This window comes from Sciurus vulgaris (genome assembly GCF_902686455.1).
Source record: "Sciurus vulgaris genome assembly, chromosome: 6".
NCBI lineage: Eukaryota > Metazoa > Chordata > Mammalia > Rodentia > Sciuridae > Sciurus > Sciurus vulgaris.
Window position 1 is genome coordinate 65,413,250 of NC_136466.1, and position 27,606 is coordinate 65,440,855.

At 41.7% G+C, this 27,606-nt stretch overlaps 1 protein-coding gene and 1 long non-coding RNA gene across 11 annotated transcripts in view; one reads left to right on the forward strand and one right to left on the reverse strand.

The window, feature by feature from the left end:
• The window catches only part of PPP2R2B (protein phosphatase 2 regulatory subunit Bbeta), a 465,343-nt gene extending 450,450 nt beyond the window's left edge, over positions 1–14,893 (forward strand). For all 9 annotated transcript variants that reach the window (XM_079144770.1, XM_079144771.1, XM_079144776.1 and 6 more), the window contains 3 exons: positions 3,631–3,800; positions 11,330–11,421; positions 14,186–14,893. In XM_079144770.1, the coding sequence (XP_079000896.1) occupies positions 3,631–3,800; positions 11,330–11,421; positions 14,186–14,465 (542 nt within the window). In that variant the 3' untranslated portion in view covers positions 14,466–14,893. The remainder of the gene's footprint in view (positions 1–3,630; positions 3,801–11,329; positions 11,422–14,185) is intronic.
• LOC306664102 overlaps positions 1–19,311 on the reverse strand; it is a 28,130-nt gene extending 8,819 nt beyond the window's left edge. For both annotated transcript variants that reach the window (XR_013764645.1, XR_013764646.1), the window contains exons 1-2: positions 19,185–19,311; positions 18,533–18,626 (exon numbers count right to left, since the gene is read on the reverse strand). This is a non-coding gene — a long non-coding RNA (uncharacterized lncRNA). The remainder of the gene's footprint in view (positions 1–18,532; positions 18,627–19,184) is intronic.
• Between the last annotated feature and the right edge of the window lie 8,295 nt (positions 19,312–27,606).

The window sequence follows — 27,606 nt, forward strand, 5'->3', positions numbered from 1 at the left end:
TGGGTGGTTTTTTTACATTTTTCTCCTCCCGTCCCATGAGCCTCCCTAAGGGTAGGACCAGATCTGCGCAGTTTATTATTATATTTATAGAGTCTGTTCATCCCACAAATATTTTAATTGTACATTCTTGACATACTGTGTTGTGCAAACAACACCCTAAGTGGTAAATGATCCCTCAGCATGGTCTTACACCTGGTACGGGACCAATGACATCATGATTAAGAACAAAGACTTTGAAGTCAGTCAGACCTGAGTTCAAAATGCAGCTCTTCCTCAATCTAGCTGTACGTCCTTGGACAAGTTACGAAACATCTGGCTTCATTGTACCCACTTCAGAGGCAGTTGCAAGGATTGAAATAAAATGTGCAAATCATGGGACCTTGAATACTATAAGCTTCCCATTAACAGTAATTACTAACACGGAAATGCTGCTGCTGAGTGAACGCATGGAGTTGACTTTAAGACTTGAGTATGTGTAAGCATGTCATGAACTGCAAAGCACTGTGCAGGGATGTTACCTGATTGCTGCCCGCTGCTAATATCAAAGAGCACTCGACAGTTAGTGGTGGGTCAGCCAGAGTCATCTCCTTCCATTTCACCGCCATCCTGTGGGGTATCATTTTCAGGCTTCACAATGTTGCTACACTGTCCCTCCCAATGTGCCAGGTATTTGGAAAACAGATTCTTAGGTAGAAAATTGAAAAGAGATTATATATCTATAGATATATATATATAGATAGATAAATTATATATATACACAGATATCTGTATCTCAATTTTATACACACATATATACACATTTTTCCATGTTTATATAATGTTGTCAATTTAAAAGTAAATTTGAACTTAAAAACACTAAGGATCTCTTGTAAATATTCTTTACATCTTTTGAATAATCCCCAGGCTCTGTACTCCTCAGTCCCAAATTCTCAGAAGTCTTGAAGAATGATTGGCCAACTCTAGCTGTATATGTTCATGATAAAAAGTAGTGACTGGCATTTATTAAGAGCCTGCTGTGCACCAAGCATGCATCCAAATAATGTCAGTCTTCCATTTTGCAGCTGGAAAAACTGAAACTAAGGGGGTCAATGCCCACAGCCAGTAAATGGCAGGAGCTGGAACTGATTGTTGAGCATGATCAGTGCTGAGCCTTACTCCTGCCTCAGGCTGTCTCTGTAGGTGCCTCAGGTGGAGATGACCAAGCCTCAGGGGCTTCTACTTCTCTCCCCAATGTTTTACTTGGAGTATTAAGTCTTCACTTACTGATGAGATTGCTGTGAATTGAAACTAAGGTAAAAATTCTCCTATCCTTATAGTTGAGAATGAGACAGCAATCAGAAACCAGGGGCCTTCACTTATCCTAGACTAAAGCCCAAGAGATAAGGGCACTGATGGAGATATTGGGTCAAAGACTCTAATAAGCCCTGCTTTTCTATTTCAGTGGTGTTTTGTTTTATATTTAATTCTCAAGTTCAATTTCGATTATCGGGTTTGTTGCTTTGTTCTCTTAAAGGTTCTGTGAAAATTAACAGCAAGACTTGAAAGGGAACTTCTATACTTGGACTTTCTTCAAGAAATTGAAGCCTGACTATGAAAGTGTACTGAGTAGGCAGGAAAGAGGAAGCCTTGGAGGCCAAGTTAACTCAGCAACCCGCCGGCCAGTGTTTGGTTCAGCATAAAATTGTGTTATAAACCCTTATTAAGTTGAACCATATGCAAGGGCCACTTTGTAGGTCAAAAATAATTGAATATCAGCAAATGCATATGTTTAAACCCTAATGCATGCTAAGTACCCAGATGACAAAGATTTCATTAATTAATTTGGTTTGGTTCCAATCAAGCAACAAAGGTTTATTGAACATTGTGTGTAAGACTCTGGGTACAAAGATAAATGAAATCAAAATCCTGCCTCCAAGAGTCTCATATCTGGGAATATGAAAGATGGTGGAATGAGACATACATCATTACCATATGTACATGTATGATTATACCAATGGTATGAATCTACATCATGTACAACCATAGAAATGAAAAGTTGTACCCCATTTGTGTACAATGAATCAAAATGCAGTCTGTAAAAATAAATTTTAAAAAAGAATCTCACATCCAAGTAAAGAGATGAAAACAAATTCATGAATTGTTAAATAATATGAAACATGATGATTTCATCATAAGAGAGAATAGGAGCAAATACTAAATAAATGACCAGATCAAGTATGATAGGGCTTCAAGGAAAAAAAAAAAAAAAAAAAAAGATCATTTAGGGTAAAATCTATGCAGTAGACCAGGTATATAAATCAAATAGAACTTGGATCAATGAAATAATCAGGCAATGCATAGAAATGTCAAGATACATCTGTACAGCCAGTCTCAATCCAAGTTTTAGAAAAAAAAAAATGGTACAGTTTGGGAGGGGCTTCCACACCATAAGAGAGCCATGCCCATTATCCTGTAAACAGAAAGCACCTGAAGATTATAAAAAAACAAGATCCTGGAAATCAGAACAAATAGTACACACAAAAGACAGCATAGCCACAATTAACATAGAAGTATGCTCAGAGATGTACCTTGCCCAAGGTTACACAAGTAAATGGCAATCTGACCTTGGATCCAAGGTAATCAGGCAGCAAAGCCCCACATTAAACTCCATGATCCAAGGGAAAGTACGTTCAAACAAAAATATGTACATGAGCATTCATCCAATGGTCTGAGCATTATTTAGACCAGCTAAAAAGTGGAAACAACCCAAATGTTTATCAACTGATGAATGAATAAAATATGGTAGATCCAAGCAACAAAATACTTCCATAAAATACAGATAAATGCTATGACATGGATAAACCTTGAAACCATGAGGAGTGAAAAAAACCAGGCACAAATGACCACATATTCTATGATCCTATTTATGTGGAATTTTTAGAGTAAGAACTACAAAGTAAGTCCATGTTTGCCTAGGGCTATGTGACTGGGGAATGTGGAGTAATTGGTAATGGATATGGAGGGTAATTTTGGGACATCAGGGATGATGAAAACTTTCTAAATTCAGACCGTAGTGATGGTTACATTAATATGTGGTGATACTAAAACCCACTGAATTAGCCAGGCATGGTGGTGCACACTTGTAATTCCAGCCTCTCGGGAGGATTACTTGAGCCCAGGAATTTGATACCAGCATGGACAACACAGCAAGACCCCATCTCAAAACCAAAAATCCCACTGAACTGTATACTTTAAATGCATTTATTTTATTGTATGTGAATTTCATCTCAGAAAAGCTGTTAACACATGTTTAAGCATCTAAGATGGTTCCAGGTTTGGTTGTACACAGTGACACCCAGAAACTAAGAGAAATGTGAAAGAGTCAGATATGTCAATCTAGATTTGAGAATAGTTAATGCCAGATCTGTGCCGGAGACAGGTCCCGTGCCAATCCTTCCATGAGAAAACAGAAACCAATCACAGTTTTTTCTGCTACCAGGGAGCTGACGGTTCCCTGCTAGCAACTTGTGCTCTGCAGACACCAGCCTCCGTGCTTTATACTCTTAACTGGTAACTTTCTGGTTGACCCAAATATATTAGAGCTCATTGATAAGGATGTGCTAAATTCATTGTGTTTGCTTTGTTTTGTAGTTTTTGAAGAACCAGAGGATCCAAGCAACAGATCATTTTTCTCTGAAATTATCTCTTCAATTTCGGATGTCAAGTTCAGCCACAGTGGGAGGTATATCATGACCAGGGACTATCTGACTGTGAAAGTCTGGGATCTCAACATGGAAAACCGCCCCATCGAGACTTACCAGGTACAGAACACCACCCATGCATAGGTATACTTGGGTACATACAGCACCCCCTCTGAAGTCAGCCTTTGGAAAGGTTTACAATGCAGAAGAATGAAAGGCAGTACATAGTGATGTATTTTGATAAAATGCTACAGGATGTAAGTGCCATAGGATTTAAGATAAGAGTACACACAGGCTAGAATTAATCCACATAGACCGAAAACACGGAATGGATGCTGGAGAGAAAGTGAGCAAAACAAGCCTGCTGTCATGGGGTGACCATCTGGTGAAGCGGGTGGTAAACAAGGGAGGGAGAATGCACTTATACAAGGGATGGTACTGAGTCCCTGGGAGCACAGAATGGGGAACTTGCCAGGTGAGAAAGGTGCAGAGGTGACCCTGATGACTGCCATGATCTCATCAGAAAAAGCCTGTTCTTAGAGTAATAATGTTCATAGACGTGGTGTGTTCAGAAAGTTTACCTAGAATGTGGAACACAGTGGCAGAAAGATGAGCCCAGAGAAGCAGGCTAGGGCCCAACCAGACAGTTCCTGATAATGTAGGTTACCTTGTTTTGTCTTTGGGATGGGTACAGTGGAGAATCATAAAGGTTTTGCCCAAGGAAAGGACATTGTGTTTATCAAACTAGAAAGTCTGACTGACTAAAGGACAGAAGATAATGGTGATTTGGACTGGAATGGTGGCAGTAGATAGGATGGAGGGTTGGTCAAGTGTGCCTACTTATTGAACATGGAGGGAAGAGGAATTGAAAACACTGGGTAGGGAGTTTTGGCTTAAGTACTGAATAGATAGTGGTAGAAATACTGACAAAGGGAACAAAGGAAGAAGGCATCGTTTCAAAAAGTTTTTGTTGGAAGACCAGACTGAGGCAGAGGAGATCTAAAGAGGCCAATTCCAGGTAAGGCTGCAGTGAAAGCCAAGATCAAAGGGCAAAGGTGAACTGATCTTATTTTAAGATATCTTGGATTCGATTTTTTAAAAAGAGTAGGCAGGTTCTAGACAGACATTTGACTTCATTTTTTTCTTGAGATACAATTCTCATATCACAACGTTCACCCTTTCCAAATGTGCAATTCTATGAGTTTTAATATATTCACAGAGATGTAGGCCCATCGCCACTATCTAATTGCAGAAGAATTTCATCACTAATTAATATTTTTAAAAGAACATTTTGGGTGTGCAAGGGAGGAGAAACTATAGGGGGGGGACATATGAGGACCCAGGAAGAGTAGTTATAAAGTTACTAAAATAAACTGGCAAAAGGTTATAGTAGCTTAGATGAGGTTGTGAGCAATGGAGGTAACCAGATTCTAGACATATTCCCAAAGCAAAACCATTAAGATTTGAGGACAAATTTGATGTATGACATAAGAGGGGGAAAAGTACCAAGGATCATTCCAAAGTTTTTGTCTTGAGCAATTAGAAAGGTGAAGGTACCATCTTAATTAGATGAGAAAGTCAGGAGTTTGACTTTGGACCTGTTAATCCAGTTAAACATTCAACCAGAATGGCAAGAAGACAGCTCAACATTGAGTCTGGATGGATAGATCTAGTCCCAAGGCAAGTTTGCAATCATGAGGGTCTTAAAGCCATATGACTGGAAGAGTTCTCCTAGGCAGTGTATTCCTTAGGGATCAGAAACTGTGTCCTAGGGCCCTGGTGTGTATAGGTGAGATTAGAAAGATGATTTGGCAAGGGAAATTGGGTAAAAGTGACCCATGAGGTGTGAGGAAAACTGCAAGGAGTGTCCAGCAAGCCAAGTGAAAGAAATCTCAAGGTGGACTGCCAAAGGCTGTTGCTACACTAACTACAGAAGGACTGAGACTTGACCACTGGATTTAGTAAAGTGGAAATTACCAGTGACCTTAATGGAAGAGTAAGGTGAATGATGTCTGGGTGGAGTGGGGTCGAGAGACTGTGAAGAAAGGATGTGAACTTTAAGAGAATGGACAGCTCTTTCAAGGGTGATAGCTGGAATGGGGTGCAGGCTGAAGGAAGTTATAGCATGTTTCAGGCTGATAGGAATAAGTCAATAGAGGGAGCAAATTTACAGAGCAGAGACCTTAAGGAAAGCCAGAAGGGATGAAGTCCATTGTAAAACTGGCTTTAGATGAGAAGATGGATAATTTATCTGTGAAAGGAAGGAAAGCAGAGTACGTAGCTCCAGATGCAGTCAGTTCATAAATTTTGTGATGAGAACATGTAGATATTCTCTTATCTAAGAAGTCACCAGCTAAGTGAGAAAAGTTTGAAATATTCATCCAAGAAAAAGAAGTGATATAGGTTTGCTCAAAGATCCATTTGAGATATATATTAAAATAAAACTAACCTGTATAATTGTTTCTTCACAGCCACATTCACCTGCTTGGTTCAGGCAAGAAAAGAACAGGAAGTTAGATTTTGTTACATCTAATTGATGGAGGTTTGCCTTATGGTACAATAGAGAGAGAAAGGGAAGTTTCTTAAACATGCCTGCTAGAGAACATGATTATAATGATGGACTGCCAAATCTAAAGTAGTTAAGAAGGGAAATGACGACGAGGAAATTAGTCAGATTTGAAGAGTTGATAGAATCATGATACTTGAGAGAAAAGTGAAAGATAGGAAGTAGCAATGGAATGAGACTTGCTGAAGCGATATAGTCATGACAAGTTTTATTCTATAACCAAGGAAGCAGAGGACAGAACTCATTGAATATGCAACTATGTAACTGAGACCAGCATCAGAATTACTAAGAATGATGGCAGGAGTAACGATGGAGGTCCTGAAGTTAACTTGAAGGAATGAGGACTAAATCAGAGAACTTTAGGTGACTCTAAAGAAGAATGGGTAGCAGGAAGTTTAGCCTGTGTGACTTTAAAGGGCTGAGAACTGGAGATGAAAGGAACAAGTGTCAGGAGCAGCAAGAAACCCACCTACCCCATCTTGACACATGAAGTGACAGCAAGAATCCAGTCACCCCTGGAGTATCCTTAAGGGTAGCAATGATCTCAGGGGAGAGCCAGATTTCAGTCAGGAAAGAAGGAATATTTCAGAGAGGAGGATGAGGACATTGGAACTTTCAGGACTAAGCTCCAGAGGGGCACTGGAAGAGAGCATGGGAGCCACAATTCAACACCACCTATGTAGATGAGATAGTTTTGTTCAAAGAGCATTCCCTGTATACTAGCATCTTACTGTCCCAAGACCTGCCTCAAAGTTCCACATGACCTCCCCCAAGCTCCCTGTCACAGCCTTTCATCTTTAGCCGAGGGCAAGGGTCAATTCTGGAGTCCTCTTATAGCTGCGTAAGACAAATCGTACGGTGCCAGAACCCTCCGTACAAAGAAGAGGGCGACCGGCACTGGAGCCTGGGTGTGGGTGGCATTTGTAGTGAGGCAGCCTGCTGGAGAGACCGTGGATGAGAAAAGAGATTCAGGACACAGGGTGGCAAGAGCAATTAGTACTTTTATTTTAGGGGAAGGCTTTTAGAACAAAGCTAGTTTTAGAACAGAACTAGCTGGCTGTGATATGAAGTAATCAGCCTTTAAAGTCCTTTAAAGTCATGCTGAGCCGATGGTAAACTTGGAAATATCTTCTTTGCAGAACACCAGGAAATAGGTATCATAGCACATGTCTTGAAATTAAACACCACAACACTTTATTTTAACTCAGAATGGTGTGTCTCTAAGTAATTTAACCGAATTTATGTTATATTAAAGACAAACAGTAAAGGAAGTAGGTCAAGAGAAGGACAGTACTGGGGAAAGGAGATTGATCAAGTTATGTTATGTGCACATATGAATATATCATAATGAATCCCACTATTATGCACAATTATATTGCACCAATAAAAAAAGAAAAATGGTAATATACTATGTAAAAATGAAAAATTGATTGGAAGACATAGGGAAATAGCTGGCCCTGAGCAGGAAAACTAGTAATTCTCCTGTTTACTTTTTAATATGAGTATTAGTAGATCTCAAGCATGTTTATGTCAATAAGAAGCTGTAGAGTGGAGTATGATTAAGTTTCCCTATAGGACTGGGTTTGGCAAACTGACTTGTGGGCCAAGTCCAACCCCTCCCCCCAATAATGTTTGACTGAAACACCCACAATCATTTGCATGTAGCCTATGGCTGTTGTCATGACACACTGGCAGAGTGGGTAGTTATGACAGACCACATGGCCCACAAAGCCTAAAATATTTACTACAAGTATTCCTAATTCAAAATGCACCAGTATGATGTCACAAATGGAAAAACCCCACACCTGGTCTCGTGTACCAACCTGTCATGCACAAAATTGCCTTCGGGCTATGTGCAGTAGGTATATGTAAGTGAATTTTGACTTGGGTCCTATCCCTAAGATATTTCACTATGTACATGCAAATATTCCAAACTCCAGAACTCTTCTGATCCCACGCATTTTGGATAAGGAATACTCACTTTGCAGCTGGCACTATCACTGAAAACATTTGTCAACCTCTGATATATAACAAACCAAAAGTTTATTCTTACTACACCTAGTGAGCAGACCGAATACGGGCTCCCTCATGTAAGTAAGAACTTAACCAGTGTGGTGGGAGCCTTTGCCAACTGTCAAGAAGCCCAGACATGCAGTACTAGGAACATGGAGAAGAAACAGTATTTGGAACATGAAGAAAGAAGCATCAGATTGTATGGGTTTTAAGTTCTCTTGCTATGCTCTAGATGTTTCTCATGTATCTTATTTCCTTTTCCGATGGAAAAAGGTTCTCTGGTTTGCTTAATATGAATTTTTAAACAGACCATACATGCAACATCCCTTCATCGTAGCTGTTCTTTAAATGCTTTCACTGGAGTTAGGCAGGAGCTGTCCAGACCTTACATGCTATGAAAGAAATGGTTCAGATAAGATTTTCCCTCAAAATCCTTCTAAACTTTTGTTTTGTTTTGTTTTGTTTTGTTTTGGAAGGGGTAGGTACTGGGGATTGAACTCGAGGCACTTGGCCACTGAGCTACATCCCCAGCCCTATTTTGTATTTTATTTAGAGACAGGGTCTCGGTGAGTTGCTTAGAGTCTCGCTTTTGCTGAGGCTAGATTTGAACTCATGATCCTCCTGCCTCAGCCTCCTGAGCTGCTGGGATTACAGACGTGTGCCACCACACCCCACCCTAACTTCTATCTTACTGAGTTCTTAGCAGTGTAGTTCCTATTAACGGGCCCACATTTCCAAAGCACACATTTTTCAACACTTACTACTCTTCTGTGGTGTTTCTGTAAGACAAAATGCCAAAGGAATGGAGAGAGATCAGGGAAGGTTTACAAGGAGGATAGATGGAGGCAGGTCTTTAAAGACACCACTACCCTATCTCTACACTTTGACTGCTCTGCCCCCTAGAGGAGGTGAGTTAATTTGCAGCAGGAATACCTCAAAAGGGTGGCATCCAAGCCTTGCACCACCCCCACCCTGCAAAGCATCTAGCACTGCCAGAAACCCTGGTGCAGATGGACTCACTCATCACCATAGCACTGAAACCATTACCCTGAGGTAGCCTGGAATGTTTGAGAATGAGACAGTGACTGTGGGGGAAATTAATTTGTAGGGTTAGAACTACTTACACTGACCAAATAACTCAGAGAGCTTGTCAAATACCCAAAACATCTAATGGAACGCAAGGTGAATTTGACCTCATTCCTTTGCCAATACTAAGCACACAACAGAGCCTACAAGCTCAGCATCCCAGAGAACTCTTGGGGTCAAGAGATGAGGAAAAGAGACTGGATCAACACTCTGGAGCTCAACATAGTTAAACAATGACCTTGATATTCTTCTGCCTCCTCCCAATTCTGTTTTCACCCCCAACCCTTGACTTCCCTTGAATTCATTATTGTGGCTCCTTCTAGGACTCAGATCCCCACATAAGGTGAGGCCAATGAGACAGAGCAAGCAGGAGGCAGACCTCTTCTCTAGTTCAGAGTGTGCACTTTAGAACCCAAATACTGGGCTCAGTTCCCATCCTGTCCCATAATATTGTATCTCTGTGCTTCATGCTCTAGTAAAGTGAAGAGAATAATAATACCTATATCATAAGAGGGTTTTAGAGACAAAATGAGGGATTTTTTAAATAATGTACTTGGCCGAAAATAACCAGTTAGCATACTGAGTATACCCATTATTACTGCCACTAGTTACTCATGTGTTCAGGAAAGATTACTCTAAAAATGAGCTCAAGGTATTACCCTCTGAGCCCTATTCATCTGCCTATTTGCCTCTATATCCAAGTTGCTGAATGTAACTGGAGAAAAGTACCCAACTGTGGTGACCAGTGTCATCTGAAATTCACGTTCCACACAGCTTCAGGTGCCCTGTGCCTTCCAGCAGTCCTGTGGTATCGCACCCGTGCTCAGTCTCAGATAACTGTGCTGCTTTCACTACAGGAGAGAACACCCCCATCCTCCAGGGCTGTGCCCTTCCCCTCAGACTACACAGCACCTCCACTGGCAGACACATCTCCAAATTATCCTACTCAGGAATGACATGGAGCTTCCCTCCTTCCTCTTGCTCAGGAGAAAGATTTGGGTGCCATCTTTGACTCCTGGTTCTCTCTCCACACCTCAGAGTTAACCCAACTCCTGTCAGCTCTCCTGCTAACCCCATCTAGAATTCAACCACTTCCCACCAATACTCTTTCTCTGGTTCAAGCCATCATCTGTCAACCAGGTCCTTCCCTGCCCTTGTCCTTTTGCCCTTACTGTCTATCACCACACAAGCTAAGTGATCCCTTCTGTGAGGTCTCTTCGCCTCACTCAATACAGGTCATCTGCGTACTTGCCAACCTCTACCATACTCCCTCCAGCACTCCTGCCTCTGGCCCTTTCCATATGCCGTTCTCTATGTTTAGAAAGCCCTTCCCCATGGGCTTCTGTTTCAATGTTGCCTTATCAAGTGAAACCTCTACTATTCACCCTATAGAAAATAGTACCCTTCATATCTCCCAGCCCCCTTTTGCACGTTCTTTTGTGCTATAATTTTAGTTCCATCTAAACCACCTTATGCATTTACTTGGTTGTACATTCTTGCCCCCAAGCAATGGGATGCAGTAACCATGAGGGTATTGGATTCACTGCTCTATCCCAGGCCACAGCAGACAGTCAATAGGTACTTGTTGAACAAAAGCCTGAATGAATAGTGTCCTCTAATGCCTGTGAACAAAGCCATTTAGAAAATGGTACTCACTGAGCCCTGATCTATCCCACCATCTACACAAACCACCTGTTCAGTCCACACTGGTCACTCTAGAAGCTCACCAACCCATCCTAACATCCCACAACCAGGAAGATCCAAGCCTAATCAGATTCAGGGCTGTTCAGTCCACACTGGTCACTCTAGAAGCTCACCAACCCATCCTAACATCCCACAACCAGGAAGAGCCAAGCCTAATCAGATTCAGGGCCATTGGATTTGAGGCACAGGTCCAAAGAGGATAAACGGCTCATGTCAGAAGGGGTGGTGATCATGGGAATGCTCACCTTTTAAGATGACTGACTTTGGTGTTTCTTCCCAGGTTCATGACTACCTCCGCAGCAAGTTGTGCTCCCTCTACGAAAACGACTGCATTTTTGATAAATTTGAGTGTGTGTGGAATGGGTCAGACAGGTAAGAAGAGCTCTGGGAAATTAATCCTAAGTGGGGTACAGCCAAATGGGGGACAGCAATGGGCCCCATGGTCCAGCCAGGATGCATTGTGTGGGTCACTGGATGGACCCCGAGATCAGACTAGCAAAGAAGGAAAGGATGCCCGGATACCCTGAGTCTGTTTCAGGAATGGCCCAGGTGACAATTCAATGTTAACAAGAAAGTCCTGTCTTTGACACCCAAGACACTCCCAGAGCTTGACCAACATGTCTAACAAAGAGCACTAATAATCCACCAGCAAATTCCAGCCTAAATAGTTCCAAGTACTACAAAGTGAGCTTTCTACATTAAAAACTCTCCAAGCTGTTAGTGTGGACCTGACCAGAGGCCCTGGTAGTTCATTAGCTGATTCTCGTCAAGCTCATTTATCACATTCCCTCAAAGTGATTTATTACTGTTTTAAGGCCTTTGATTTCAACAATACTTCATATTACCTCCCAATAGTTCATTTTTAGTTTGACAAATACAGATGAGTCTCTGGCTTCCATGAGGACTAGATGCAGGCAACCAGGGGCTCACCGAGTTCCTTGATGAAGGTGGCACTGGTAATCGTGTTTGGCAGCATGGGAATCCTTCATGGCAAGACACTGGAGCAGCAAACTTTGAATGAGCACAAGCCATCTCTCTCAATTGTTCTTTAGCATTCTTTGCCACTGACCCAAAATGAATCCCCTGCTTAGCAAGTCTAAAAGGAGTCACCAAGTAGCAAAGGACCCAGTCAGTCCTGTTAACATAGGCCAGAGAGCAAAGCAACTGTGACATATGAACAAAAGCCTCCCGCCCCAGGAAAAAGAAGCCAGCCCTGTTATTTTTATGTACTTATTCATTGTGAGTAGGTATTATTTATATGTTGGTTAGTATTGCTCCAGTTTCCTCCTATCTTAGGCTAGCTTCAAAAGCAACACTTATTAGGCACTGACTACGTACTTGGCACTTTCACACACATCATTTAATCCCAACAAGTTTGCTCTCAGCATCCCCATTTTACGACTGTGGAAACTGAGGTTTGGTGAGATAAAATGTAACCTGCCCACCTCACCAACTAGCAAATAGTAAATACCAAAGTAAAGAAGTTTTGAATTGGAATTCTAAAAGCAACATTCTTTCCATAACATCACAACTGGGAAATTTTGTTTGGGGTTCAGATAAGATTAAGACTGTTTCCAAAGACTTTCTCTGACTTGTTTAAAAACCTGTCTGGTCGTGATGGGGAAGTGAACATTGATGTGCCTAAGAAGCAGCGAGGCTGAGTGGCTGAATGCTTGTACCCTGGAGACCGACTGGTACATGCAGGTCTGAGGCCTGACCTTGTCACCTATTAGGACTGTGACTGTGCAAATTACTAACTTCTCCATGACTCCCTCTCATGGGCTCATGGAAGCTGAAATGAGATGGTGGAGGTAGAGGCAGAACCCCCGCACCCTGCTCGACAAGGTTGCAGCAGTTCACTCTAGCACAGAGAGAAACCATTCACAGCATCAGTTTTTTAGGCCAGAAGAACAAAATTCAACCTTTAATTTGTACAGCTGACAAACTACCCCCCACCTCGCTGTGGCCAGTGGCCAGTCTTGTTAGCTTTTCATTTCAGCTATGTACACTGCCCAAATCATACCCAAAAAAAACAACAGATAAGACTGGGCTGTCCTTGTCCTGAAGCCAGTTCACACCAGCCTCTCTGGGTGCCACACCCAGACGGTGACTGAGCACTTTCAGTCTCTCCCTGGCCTTGCCTGAAAAGTCTAAAAAGTCATCATTTAAGATTCTTTAAGATTCTACACCCTGCTACTGGAAGGCGTTAGGCACTCTGCTCTTCTGGTCGATTGTAGATGTCCCCAAGAACAGAGAACCCTTGTACAAATGTAAAAGCGCATCTGACCAGCTGTTCCAAAATCGTATTTTTCCATCCCAAATTCTTTTAAAACTTGAACTTGTTTCCTCTCTTCCTGAATAAGACTATGATGACATCCATTTTGTAAAGTTTTCTAAAACAAGACTGAATTTAGATCTGGTTCTCAGAAGGGGAGAGGCCACCCTATGGTCGCTGCACTGCCTCTCCGCATTTTTCTAACCAGATTGATGTAATGAAGCCCTATAGGTCAAACGGTCTGGGGAATAGCCCAATGGCAGTTGTGCTTTAAGTAAGTACAACAATTTGTTGTTTTCAAAAGTGTTTCTAGCTGGGGGCACTGGCGCATGCCTATAATCATAGCAGCTCAGGAGGCTGAGGCAGGAGGATAACGAGTTGAAAGCCAGCCTCAGCAAAAGTTAGGAACTAAGCAACTCAGTGAGACCCTGTCTCTAAATAAGATTCCAAAATAGGGCTGGGGATGTGGCTTAGTGGTCAAGTGCCCCTGAGGTCAATTCCCAGTACCCAAAAACTAATTAAAAAAAAAAAAATGTATTTCGCCTTACACACCTTTTTTGAGTCTCATAATCCTGATAGAAGATAGATAGGGCTGGGATCATAATGACTGCACTCATTTAGTAAACCAAAGAACCAAAATACATAGAACAAAAGTGCATAAGAAGAAGAGTTATCACCATTAGTGATTCAAAAGGAAGTCCGTGGTCACAATCAAGATCCTTTTTCTCGCTCTTTCTTTAATACAACCTACAGTGCCATTGGCCATGATGTGCTATCATTTGCTTCAGAAAGACAACTGGAACAGGTTACTGCCTTTCCCTACAATGCTCAGTCTCTCCCTCTTTCCTCTCTGTCTGGCAGTGTCATCATGACAGGCTCCTACAACAACTTCTTCAGGATGTTTGACCGAAACACCAAGCGTGATGTGACCCTTGAGGCCTCGAGGGAGAACAGCAAACCCCGGGCTATCCTCAAGCCCCGAAAAGTGTGTGTGGGGGGCAAGCGGAGAAAAGACGAAATCAGTGTCGACAGTCTGGACTTTAGCAAAAAGATCTTGCATACAGCTTGGCATCCTTCAGAAAATATTATAGCAGTGGCGGCTACAAATAACCTATATATATTCCAGGACAAGGTTAACTAGGAGGACAAGTTATTACTTAATCTCACATACTGAATACTAGTCCAACAAGTTTTTAAATGTTTCTTTGGGTCTTCATTTGATGCATTGACTTTAATTTCCCTATGCATAAAACAATTGGAATTTAAAAAGAGTCCAACTTTCCCAACTCCCCAGTTCTGAGAAACTTGTCAAACCCAATAGGCGTGGGCCACTTCTGTTTAGAGCTGAGAGCTGCCAGCTAACAGTAATTCTTCCATAGTTGACTTGAATTCTGATGCTTTTATTGCCCAGTTTTCTCTGGTGGGTCCAGTGTTTTGTTTCTAGGTGTCTGCTGCGATAAAATGAGGTTGTCTGTAGTATTTAAGGAGAAAAGAGATAAGTTTTTTTTTTTAATTAAGCAATTCCATTTGATTGAAAAAAAAAAAAAATAAACACCGTTTACTCTTAGAGACACTCTCTTTGTTTTGTGCAACATCTGAACTAGTCAGAATCTCCTCTTCCCATCCATCACCTCTTTTTAACAATTTCATTTGCTCCAGAGATTTATTTCATGAGGCTGAGAAGAGGATGCAGAATGAGAAGGGAAGGGACACTGTACCACCTCTATACCTCTTTTTGTAAGCACCATAGAAACAGCCTGAGAATCCAACCAGGAAACACCATGAATGCTTCAGGGCACATAAAGAACACTTTCTACACAGTGCTTCTTAGAGTTTGCTTGGCAAGGCCGTGCAGGGCCAGATCCAGCTGCTGCTTTGTTTCTCTTTCTTTTTGTCCTTTCCAATGACTTCATATAATACTTTACTTACACATTCACTGGCTCTTTCCCTTCAGCCTTTTCCAGCTTATTTATCCCATTGACTTCTAAAGGCCGCGTCCCGGTTGCTTAGTATCTGGTCTTCTAAATGAAGCGGTAGGTTGGAAGCAGTGGCCCCACCCTGGTTCCCTGAGAAAGGCTGGTCTGTTTGGGGTGGGTTTGTCTCCTCCACAGCCCCCTCCCTTCCTCCTGGTTTTGGAAACCAGAAATCACCACCCATAAATCTCCACTGTACCTAAAACAAAAATGGCCACTAAAGATGCTGATTTGTCAAGTCTGATGGCGTGCCTTAGCCCACTTCAAGCTCACCATCTGGAAAAGTAGTCCCGAGTGTTATCTTCCTACAAGAGTGGGATATGGAGGAATCAAGAAGCTGTGACGTGAAAGCAGAGGAGGTCCTCTGGAAAGGGGAGGCTGGTTCATCCTTCCCTTCACTTGAGAAGTCAGACTTAGAACTTTTTTGAAAGCCACTTCCAGAAGTTTCTGTATGGCAGACCTCTAAGATGGACCTAAATGAATTTTAGGATTTATAAATTTGGATAGGAGGCTGAGGGAGTGAGCAGATGGTGTCTAGAAAGCAGCATCTGGGTTCCTGTCTCCTAATCTGTCCTGGTGACTCACCTCTCCTAACTTCTATTTTGTGGGTGAGAGCTAGTGTGAGAGTTTTTCACTGCAAGAGAAATTTTCTTTCAGTTTGTGAATTGACTTAGAAGTCCCAACTTTCAAATATAATTTGCTTTAGAGGAGAGAAATTAGTGAGGGAATCATATTGTCTTAATTCTAAGCTACTACCCATTTCATAACCGCTTTTTCTGGGCAAGGAAATAACTTTCTACTTTAATTAATAACCATTTGTAAGGTGCAGCCCAATTTCAGGAACATTAAAACTTGAACAAGTGCTTCCACGTTGAGGACACATGAGGATGGAGATGGGATTTTCCCAGATTTCCCATGTTCCCTGCAATAACGTCACTTCCTGGGCATCTGAGGCAGAAACCATTGCAGGGACAATGGCTTAGTGGGAAGAATGTTCTTGGAGGAGACCAGAGGCAGTGGGAAACTTCTCTAAGTCACCGACAATTGTGACGAGTGGATCCCTGGGTCCTGGCCCATCCACTTCCTCCATGGCCTTTTCTCCACTTCTTGGTCTCTGCTTCTCTGGGCCAGGTGCAGGGGTTGCACCAATCACTGTTTCTCAAATTAAGCATTGACCCACCCTTGGACTATTGCTCATTTAGTATGGACTTAATTCACATTTCCTCAAAAGCAAGTCTTAGCCTCTTCTAAATAATGTTCATGCAACGTCAGTTCTTACGTGCCAGTATTTCCTTCTAACGTCAACCACATAACCATTCATATAAAAAACATGTCCCCATGTTTGGAGGAGAAAATCATTTTGTGAACCATGTTTATCAAACTTCAGTGCCTGAATAACCAGTCTGACAACTCTCGGACCTCGGGAGACACTGGAGCGTCTCCACAGTTCACAGTTCACTGGAGTCAATGGTACTCCCAAGAACACGCAGATGAACAATTTTGGCCATTGTTTAAGGGGCTCAAGGGCCCCCTTCAGTTTATGTGTGGGCTCCAGATAAAGACCCCTCCACTGGTCCAACAGCTCAGCATATGGATAAACAACCTGAAATTCAGGAATGGGGAGGATATGCGGGCGATTAGAGGAAAGCCTCCATCACACACACCAATGCACACCTAGGATGCCCCAGGGCCAACAGCCAGGAAGACAGGACAGGAAGGGGCAGCCCAGGAGAGAGCCCTCGGCAGCAACAACCACCATCCCTCACCGGCTGCCTGCTCTGTGCCAGGTGCTGAGCTAGGAACTTAACATTTGTGAGCTGCTTCTCCCCAGTAAAGTTTCTTAATTAGCAGCCCATGGAAGTCGGTCTCCCTTCCAGATGACACTAAAAACTACTTGAAGGCTGATTTGCCACCTTTCTAACAGTTTCCTTGGTTCTAAGGACTCTGCTTTATTTTATACTGGGAGTGCCACCAGGTGATAACTAGAGGGTGCCAACTGAGTGAAGGAAAATGAGGCGCCCTCGTGGACTTTTATTAAAATCTACCTAAAGCAGCATTCCGTTCCTAACATTTTTAAAACAAGCAATTCATAAAGCTGAACTTTTGACAGGATATGTCTGCTTTCTCATCAGGAGAAAGAAGATAGGTTAGAAGAAGTGAGGAAGACGCTAGCCAGCATTAGCAGTGGGATACACAGGGAGACAGGCAGCAGGGACTGGTCTACTTCTTGATTCCTTAAGGTCTGGCTCCTGCTACTACAGCAGCACTCCCCACCCTCTCCAGTACTGGGGATTGAATCCAGATGTGCTCTGCCACTGAGCCCCACCCCAGGGTCTAAGTAAGTTACTGAGGCTGACCTTGAATTTGCAATCTTCCTGCCTCAGCCTCCAGAGTCCCTGGGATTATAGGCCTGTACTGTGCCTGTACTAGTGCTTTCTGTATACCACCTCTCTTTTTCTCTTCTTCTTAACTCATAATGACATTATTATCCCCACTTTGCAAATAAACAAGTGTCAACATGGCTCACATTATTATTATCCCCACTTTGCAAATAAACAAGTGTCAACACAGCTAGTAAGCAATGGAACCAGGACTCCAATTCAAGGTATCTGACTCTAAAGCCAGAGCTGCTAAAAACTGGGTCTAACAGACAAACTATGGATGCAGATACAGTCATAAATCCAACAGGGACACACTGAGAAATTCATCATTATGCAGTTTTGTCATTAGGTAGCATGATAGCGTGTGCTTGCACAAACCTGGCTGGTACACCTACTGCACATCCAGGCTACATGGTGAAGCCAGTTGCTCCCAGACCATGCACCCGTACAGCATGTTCCCATGAAGACCACAGAGAACTGTGATGCAATGGAAGTGATGCAATGGAAGTGTCTGCTTGTCTAAACAGGTCTGTTTGCAACAGCATTGCACAAGGACATTAGGACATCTACAATGTGGGACAGCTACAATGATGCTGGGAAATAGGAATGTTTCAGCTCCATTATAATCTTACAATATAGGGTAAATGTGTTTCCTCACTGACCAACACATCATTAAAGCAGCTTGTGACTACTATTACAATTAAGGAAAAAGATGACAAAATTCACACTATTCACAAATGATAGAGCCACACAGTTTGGTAGAAGTTCTTGCCCACCATCCCCATCTCATATTATATACATAGATGGGAGGTACTGATGGGAAGACAGGTCCCAAACATGACCCCTCCACTCACCAGCAAGAGGGCTCACAGATCTCCTGGGATGTGTCGGGCAGCCAGGCCCCAGGTAAGGGCTGGAGTTCCTGAAATGCATAACCACTTACCCTGGCTGTAAGAGATGACAGTTACATAGGAGCAACATGTGCATTGTAAACATTTACAACCCAATAAGATAGGAATGAAGAGCAGATATAGGACAGAGGAGGAAACAGCTACTCAATGAGTGGTGAAAGGTTGCTCAGAATAAGTGACATGCAAGCAGTTTTAAAGCAGCTCACCCAGCCAAGAAAGCATGATACAACAAACTCTTCATTAGGTCAGACAGAGGTAAGGAACTGAAGTTAGAATTGGTATGACATGCAAGCAGGAAGCCAGCGCTTCTCTCATTCTGTTAAAAACTCATTTCCAGCACTAGCCCACCCTTCTTTCACTCATTCAGTAACATTTATTGAGCTCTCATCTCTAAGCACTATGTTTAAATGTAAAAGTAGATGGGAGAAATAACAGGAAACCAATATTTGCTGAGCAGTTAGGTGACAGGCATTCAGCTAGGCACTTCTCAAAATTATGACGATCGCCTCTCGAGTGGACATATTATTCCACATTTGTGGCTGAGACACGGATTCCAAGAGTTATGTGACAGTCAGAAGTTTTATCTAGCTCCCACCTGTTCCAGATCCTGCACTTCTACCACCACAACTGGTATTGCAGGGATCCCTTGGCAGGTTTATCTTCACCCGTGAGGATGTCCACAAACGGTCCACTCTATGACTAGTGCTGCCTGACCGCTGAGCAGCAACACAAATGTGGTCTGTCACCCAAATGGAATGAAGTCAAATGACTCACAAAGGTCTCCAGCTCCCAACTGGGACCTCATTACTGATTAATTGTCCCCCAGTTTTAATCTTCATGCCCTGTTGGTTCAGGTACTGATGGCAGAACCAGCAGGACCTGCTGCCTCTGCCAATTCCCACCCTCAGATACCACCACAATGACCTCTATTGACCAGAATCAGGATTAGTGACTGCCAGGCCAGAGTTTCTGTCCACTGCCAGCTCAGCCCACCCCCATTCCCTGAAAGGCCCACCTTGGTCCCCTGGGTAGACAGCGCCCAGTGAAACCCTCCCTGCCCACCCCTCAGCACTCACACCTGCTGCATTTGACTCTAGTCAGGTGCCAAGTCCAGTTCTCCAGAAACCAGCCTTGCGAGGAAACCCAGAGCCATAGGGAAAAAAACAAAAGTGCTGAGATCCTTGCTCTGGTGGCTAGTGATGTGCTCCCTTCCAGCCAGAGCAGAGAACTTTTGTGCATGTTAAGGAGGGAGCCCAGGGAGGCAGGGGTAGAATGGGGAAGAGGGTGCCCCATTGGCAAAAGGAAAAGCAACTTTTTGACACTGAACAATCTCTCAGTTGGGTTTCATTCATTCACTAAATAGTTAATAGCTGATCATGTGCTGCCTGCCAAACCCTGTGCCAGGGTGGTCTACAAAAGCAGTAGTGACTGTTCCTGTCTTCACACAGCCTACAGTACAGTGGGAGGCACAGACAGACTCACAGGCCACAGCTGCAGCTGAAGGTATTAGTTAATGGCCCAGGGTGCCCAGCCCACCTGCCTGCCTGAGTTAAAATATGAGCTCTACCACTTAGAAGCTGAGCAACCCTGGTTGATGACGTGACCACTCTGTCTCAATTTCCTTATTAATAAATAAGGATTAAAATAGCACCTATCTCATAAAGTTACCGTGAAGTTTGAGTGATTCATTACAAAGCTCTTAGAAGAGTGCCTTACCCAAAATATGCATTCGACCTGTGTTTATGGCTATGGTCTCTACTAATACTGAAAAACTGCATAATATGCACCATAACAGATGTGTCCAGGTGCCAGGAGAGCGTAAAGGAATGTACCTCATCCAGATAGAAAGCTCCCTAGAGAGGTCAGTCCTAAGGTAACACCTGGAAGACAAGTAGGAGCAAGTTATCCACAGGAAGAGAAAGGAAAAGAGAATCTCAGGTGTCGGGACAGGACATATGAGAGCAAAACAGTATATGGTATATTTAAGGAAAGTACAATATTCCAATAGGACTATTAAAAAGTAGGGAGATGGTCTAAGAAGTAAGAGGACATCATAAGATAAAGAGACAATAATGTAAGATCTGAAAAAAAAAAAAAAAAATGCCTAACCTTAGTGAATTCCTTCATCGAGGGCTCCCCAGTAGCTAGGCTATGGTTTCCAATGGTGCAGCAAGTACTTATAGCCTGGGCACAGAGGATATACTGAAACTCAGCCCAAGTGCAAGTTCCATGAGGACTGAGGCATTGTCTAGTCCACTCTTCATCACCAGAGCATAGGACAGTCTGTGGACCCCAATAGGAGCTCAAAACAGTTTGTGGAATGAGTAAATAAATGAGTGAGGAATTCAGGCACAGCCCTTGTCCTCAGGAGGCTTAAAAGATGAACGGTCTGCTCCCAGGAGTTTGAGCTAAGGAGAAACTGGTATAAGGAGACCCAAACGGTACAACAGGGTGGCTTAGAGAAGACAAGAAATTAAAAAGAAAAAAAATTGGGAGCCAGTGAGCCAAGATGCATTAAGAGCGAATGATGGAGCTCAGATGGCAGCGTTAGTTAACAGAACACATGTGTCCCTGCCTGATGCATTATCGTCCCTGCAGTAGTTATCCTTATGGGACCGCGCAAAGCATGCAGAAAGGCTGACAGCTTACAATCAATAGCATGCTCACTGATGCAGAGAGCAACATTATCACGTCCAAGATATTACCCCCACATCCCAGTTGCAGCACTAAATATTCCCCATAACAAGGCTAAGGGATGTGACAAGAGCTATTATTCTCAACCCTCCCACTTGGAAGCAAGAGGTAAGACGAACCTTCCCCTGGACGTTCTTAGAGGGAGACAGGCCAGTTCCCCAAAGAAATCTCTCAGAGCTGAGCACATGCCTAATACAGCAAGACAGGGATGGAGAAGATTGGCATTTTCATTTGCCTAGGTGTCCACAATATAGCAGGGGAGGCTCTGTGGGTAGATGAGAAGAACAACAATAAATTGGAAGGCAATGACCAATAGGGTCAGGGGGACATAGGAGGTGTGAACGCTGGATTTTTATTCTACATACCCAACACACCAATAAAAAAACTTGACTTCCCCCATTGTGGCTTTCTTATTTCTGCCTCTCTGCCTGTGGCATAATTGAAAGTCATATTTCATCTAAGCCATTGGTTTTCAACTCCAAATACATATTGCTTATGAACAGTCAGCCTGAATTTATCAACGAGAACAGCAAACAATTATAATGCATACTAAACACAATCGATTTCTCAGTGAAGGAAAGGAGAGTGGGTTCCATTACATAGTAACCCCAGCACTGCTATGAAACACACTATGCCGTGGTTCTGCAGGCTGTGATGGGATTCTAAGAGGATAAAGGCAGTGTGCAGGAGACCAGGGTTCTTTTCTTAATTCATAATTCAGTGGTACATTTATTTAATGGCAGTTTCATTTTTCATCACCTCATTTCCTCCCTGACAAAATGAGGGAGATAGCTCTCACTTTTCATATTCTTTTAGAGAAGGAAGAAAAAAAAATTAGGCATACATGTGACATGTCTTGGGAAAAGAATCCACTGGAACTTACAGTTGAGTACACTCATTGATGGGACAATTGTTGTAGAAACTGATGAAGTGTGTGTCATGGAACAAGTGCAGTTCAAAAAGCCAATTTTTTCCAAAGTGTGAAAAGGATGTTCCACTTCAGGAAGGAAGCATGGTGTAAAGCAGCTCTTCATTTTTACCAGTGTGGGGATGGTAAGTCACTCCATCAGTCTCAGATGAGGACCTGTGTGTCCCAGGAGAGACGTTGGGAAGGCTCCAGCAAGATCACTGATTACAGCTTTTCCTCGTTCTCTAGCATGAATCAAATTCTTCTTACATGACCCCACACATGCACACATGTGTGCACAGCTACACACAGTCTCAACACTCCCCTATAACACTCTCAGAGAATCACCATTGAATTCATTATCCTTCCTGTAGAAATGAAGGATGGGTCCCAGCTGCTTAAGGACACAACCTGAAAACAAAGGTTGTAAATTTTTTTATTGTCTTTTACATCAGGACTGGGGATCCGTTTACAAATTAAAGCCCTGCTGGCTTGGTTGACAGTAAGGTTTTATGACTGCACATAAGTTTGTAACGACCTCCTTTTTTATGTGCTCATTATTACATAACCAGGTGATGAGCAATAATTGCACATTTTTGTTTTTGGAGACATTTCAACTTACTTAGGCATTTTCACAACCAGAAAGATGGTGCCAACTTCCTGTGGTTACATGGAAGGTTATTCTGTGACCAGGATAGAAACCAGGTCTTTTAAACTTTGAAGATTAGTTTTATATCATTGTTATGGCTGTCATTTTTCATTGTTGCTGTCTTTTTTTAAAAAAATTTTCCACGTGCATAAAACCAATGGATCTACTGAAACTTAGGTCAAAGTTCTTGATTCTAGTTTTAAATCCTCAAGGAAGATTCAGCATTTCCATCAGAGGCACCCATCAAGGACAATTATGCAAGTGGCACTAGAAACAGCTCATGCCAAGAGTCACAGACCCCCCACACTGGCACTGGTTTGCAAAGGTAAGTGAACTCCATTTGATTACCATGTTAAATATCATTAACCAGAAATTTAAATGCTATGAATTATTGTCTTCTTACAAATTACTTTCCCAAACAATTATTCCATACATCATCATGTGCCACAGAGTAAGTGCAGAGATAAACCAGGCACAATCACTGTCCTCAAGGAGTGTAATCCCATAGGAAAGGTTACTCCAAAGAGATCATTTCAATCGAACATGGTAAACAAAACAGCAGACATATGCATAGGTATTTGGAGTTAAAACATCCATTCTCATGGAGAACAAGGAGGTTATATCCTAAAGGATGACAGGAGCCAACTAGGTGGGCATGAACATGAGGCATACGCATTTCTGAGTAGCACGAGCAGTTTGATTTGCTAAAGGGAAGACGCGTGGTGAAGACCAGCTTGAGTGCTGGTGAGAGCAGGGCCCAGATTGTAGAGGGCCATTTAGAGAGCTTAGACTTCACACAGCAGGCTGTGGAGTGCTGCTGGAGGATCTGAAGCGAAAATTGACATCGCCAGAATTGCATTTTTTAAGATCACTCTGGCAACTGTGTAGATGGTATATTTGAAGTGGACAAAACCGAAAGCAGGGAGCCACTTAGGAAAAGGTTGAAGTGGCCCAGATAAAACATGATAAAAATCTCAACTAGGAACGGAGGAAGAAATGAAGAGGTAAAATCAATATAACTTAGCGACTGGTTTTATAAAAGCAAAGAAAAGGTTGATAGAGATGCCTAGGTTGATAGCTAAGATATTAAGCAATGGCCTTGAAAAGAGATAGAAAATGAAGAAATAGGAGCAGGCTGAAGATGAAAAGATGAAGAATCCAATTCTGAATATACCGAGGAGTCTGAGGAGCCAGTTGAGCCACCAGATAGAGTGAGGCATGGGGATAAAGATCACTGAGATGTCACTGGACATGATGGGCAGGTACATCAGGGGGTTGTGGCCTTTGTAGAGGGAATTACATGGAGAATGTGGGGCAAGAGTGTTAGCGAGGGAGAGAATCCCAGGAGCAAGTTAAGGGGCAGGCAGAGAAGGGACGCCACACTATGAAACAAAGGAGGGGTCCTCAGAGGGTGAGGACCATCACAAACAGGCCGTCAGAGATGAAGGAACAGAGTTCCCACTTTGAAAAAAATAAAAAGTTCCTACAAATCATGCTATTTAAAAAAACAAACAAACAAACAAACTTGGTAGAAAAGTGAGTAAGCAACTTAAAGGCAGTTCGCAAAAGAATATATCCAAAACAGTCAATGAACATAAGAAATGTTCTCTAAATAAATGGGAAATGCAGATAGTACTGTATGGTAACAAAATGAATGAAATTAGAAGAACTGACACTAACAAAGTTATCCACAACTGGAACTCTCCTATACTGCTGGTAAGTATAAATCTATCACTTTGGAAAACCCTTTGGAACTGTCTCCTGATCTTGGAGATTTTCATATTGTATAGCCCAGTGATTGATTGATATTTTATATATGTGATATATATCACAATACATAGCTATATGTATTTTATATGTATATAAAAATATACATAAATAAAACAGGGCTATGTCCTATAGATCACCTGTAAGTATATACCCCCAAAATACATGCTTGTGTACATCAGAAGACAAATTCAAAATAGTGCTACTGATGTTAAAATTAAATAGTAAGACAAATGGCCATCCATAGTAGAATACAGCAACATGTTCTTCCCACAAAATGGAATACTAACAATAAAAACAGATGAGCTACAACTTTCCATAGGACATTATGAATCTTACAAATATGAGATTAACCAGACAAAATATGTATGCTACATAATTACAATTCCATAGAATTCACTAACGGGAAAAGTATAGTCTTTAGAGATGCATATACCATGTTAAAACTATTTTTAAAAAAGCAAGGAAGAGGTTACTGTTGAATTAAGGACATTGGTTACCTATAGGTAAAAGAAGGGAGTGTGACCAGAGGAGGCTTTCAGAGGGATTCCGAGAGGCTAGTGCATAACCAAGTTACCTTTGAAAGGGTTTCCTGTGTATGGTTCTCTAAGCTCAACATTTGTTAACACAATTTTTGTATGCCTATTATATTTCATACTTTAAAAGATTTTTTTTAAAAGACTGAGAAACTTGAACATCCTAAAAACACAAAGTAGGGTGTTGAAGAAAACAGCCCCACTGCACATCAAGAGCCGTGAAGGGCATTACTGTACCATGACCTAGGACAATATGCTTTTAATGATGATCAAGTCATCAAGAAACAATTTTTAGCTCTGTATCTGCAGAGAGACGAGGCAAGGAAGCACAAAATTCCTAAGAGGATAAAGAAAAGTTGCAGAGAATGCAGAAGCAATAGCTCAAGGAGAACCAGTTCAACCTAGGAACTGGGTACACTTTCACCTCTCTCCTTTCCTTTCAAAACTCTTCCTCATTCTCCCACATTCAATGAGAGTCTCAAGAAAGGACAACCACTGCCTCTAATAAGAGGTGAGAGTGAAGACATCAATTTCACAGATACCCTCTAGGCACATGACTAAAATATTTTCATCTAACATTTTCATTTACATCAAATAGTTCCATTTATCTAATTAAATAGGAAAATGCACTAACCATGGCATTATTAATACAGCCTCCATTTATTTTCACTACCCAGAGTCTGCCATCTTCCTTACAGGAAATTCCCTGGACTGTTTTCTTGGGGTGAACCACTCTTTCCTAACCCCAAGCCTTGTATCTTGGATAAAGCTGACCTAACATTCCTAGCTCCAGGACTAGAGGAGGAAACCTGGACAGTTCAGAGATGACCTAAATCAAGCCTATCAGGGCAAGCCAATCTCCATTCTAGAACTCAGTTGAAACAAGCCAAGAATTGCTTATGCAGTTTCTTAATGAATATGAACAAAAAAGGATCAGGAACAAGAATACAGGATATCCTGTATATAAAAGTGAAAAAAAATCCTCAAAGTATAGATCCCACTGAATAGCAGACACATAAAAGAGAAACAGAAAAGAACAAATCATTAATACAAAAACATCAAACCACAAAGATGAACAGGAGAGGAGGGGAAAAAATCAGAATGAAATCAACATGAAAATAGAAGTCCTTACTTATCAATAATAATTTTGGATGTAAACAGACTAAATTCACCAACTAAAAAATATAGATTGACTGATTGGATTTTTTTTTAAATCAAAATATGCTGCCTAGAAGAAATTCAGCTCCCTAGTAAAGACATACACAGACTGGAAGGGGAAGAATGGAAAATAATAAGCCAAGCAAATGGTATCCTAAAACAAGTAGGAGCAGCTCTGCTCACATCTGTCAAAATTGACACTGGACAAGAGCTGTATGAAGAGACAAAGATGGTCACTATATAATGATCAAGGAATCAGTTGAACAGTATGTAATGATTATAAATTGATTATAAATTCATACATGCCTAGTGTTAACACATCATTTTATAAAACACTACTAAACCTAAACAGAAAGATAGGCTCCAATACATAATAGTAGGGGACCTCAATGCCCAACTTCTATCCAGACCAAAAAAAAAAAAAAAAAAAAACTCAGCAAAGAAACATCAGATTTAAACTATATTATAAATCAAATATACATTTACAGAACATGCCATCCAACAGCTATAAAATATATATTCTTTCCATCAATGCATGGACCTTTCTCTAGAACACACCATATATTGGACCGCAAGTCTTAACACATTTAAAAAAAAAAAAAACTGAGGCCAGGTGCAGTGGCGCATGCCTGCAATCCCAGTGACTCTGGAGGCTGAGGCAGGAGGGTAGTAAGTTCAAAGCCAGCCTCAGCAAAAGTGAGGCACTAAACAACTCAGTGAGACCCTGTCTCTAAATAAAACACAAAAATAGGACTGGGGATGTTGCTCAGTGGTCAAGTACCCCTAATTTCAAACCCTGGTACCAAAAAAAAAAAAAAACTGATATTCTATCCTATGTCTTTTCTGATCACAATGGAATGAAACTAGAAGTTGAAAGCAATAGAAAATATAGAAATACATGCAGCTACAATACTTTTGAACAAATGCGTCAAATAAATTAAAAGATCTATTTAAAAATTTCTCAAAACATGTGAAAATGGAAACACAACATACCAGAACATCTGGTATATATCAAAACAGCACCAAAAGGTACATTTATAACAGGAAGTGCCTACATCAAAAAAAAAAAAAAAAAAACCAGACCAAATAAACAGCCTAAAGGTATATCTCAAGGATTTATAAAAGAAAAAACCCAACCCAAAATCAGAAGAAAAGAAAAAGATCAGAAAAGAAAGAAATGAGACAAGAAAACATAAAAGATCAATGAAATGAAGAGTTGGACTTTTTAAAAAACTAAACAAAAATCAATAAACTTTTAGTTAGGAGAGGGAGAGGGAGAGGGAGAAAAGACCAAAATAAAATCAGA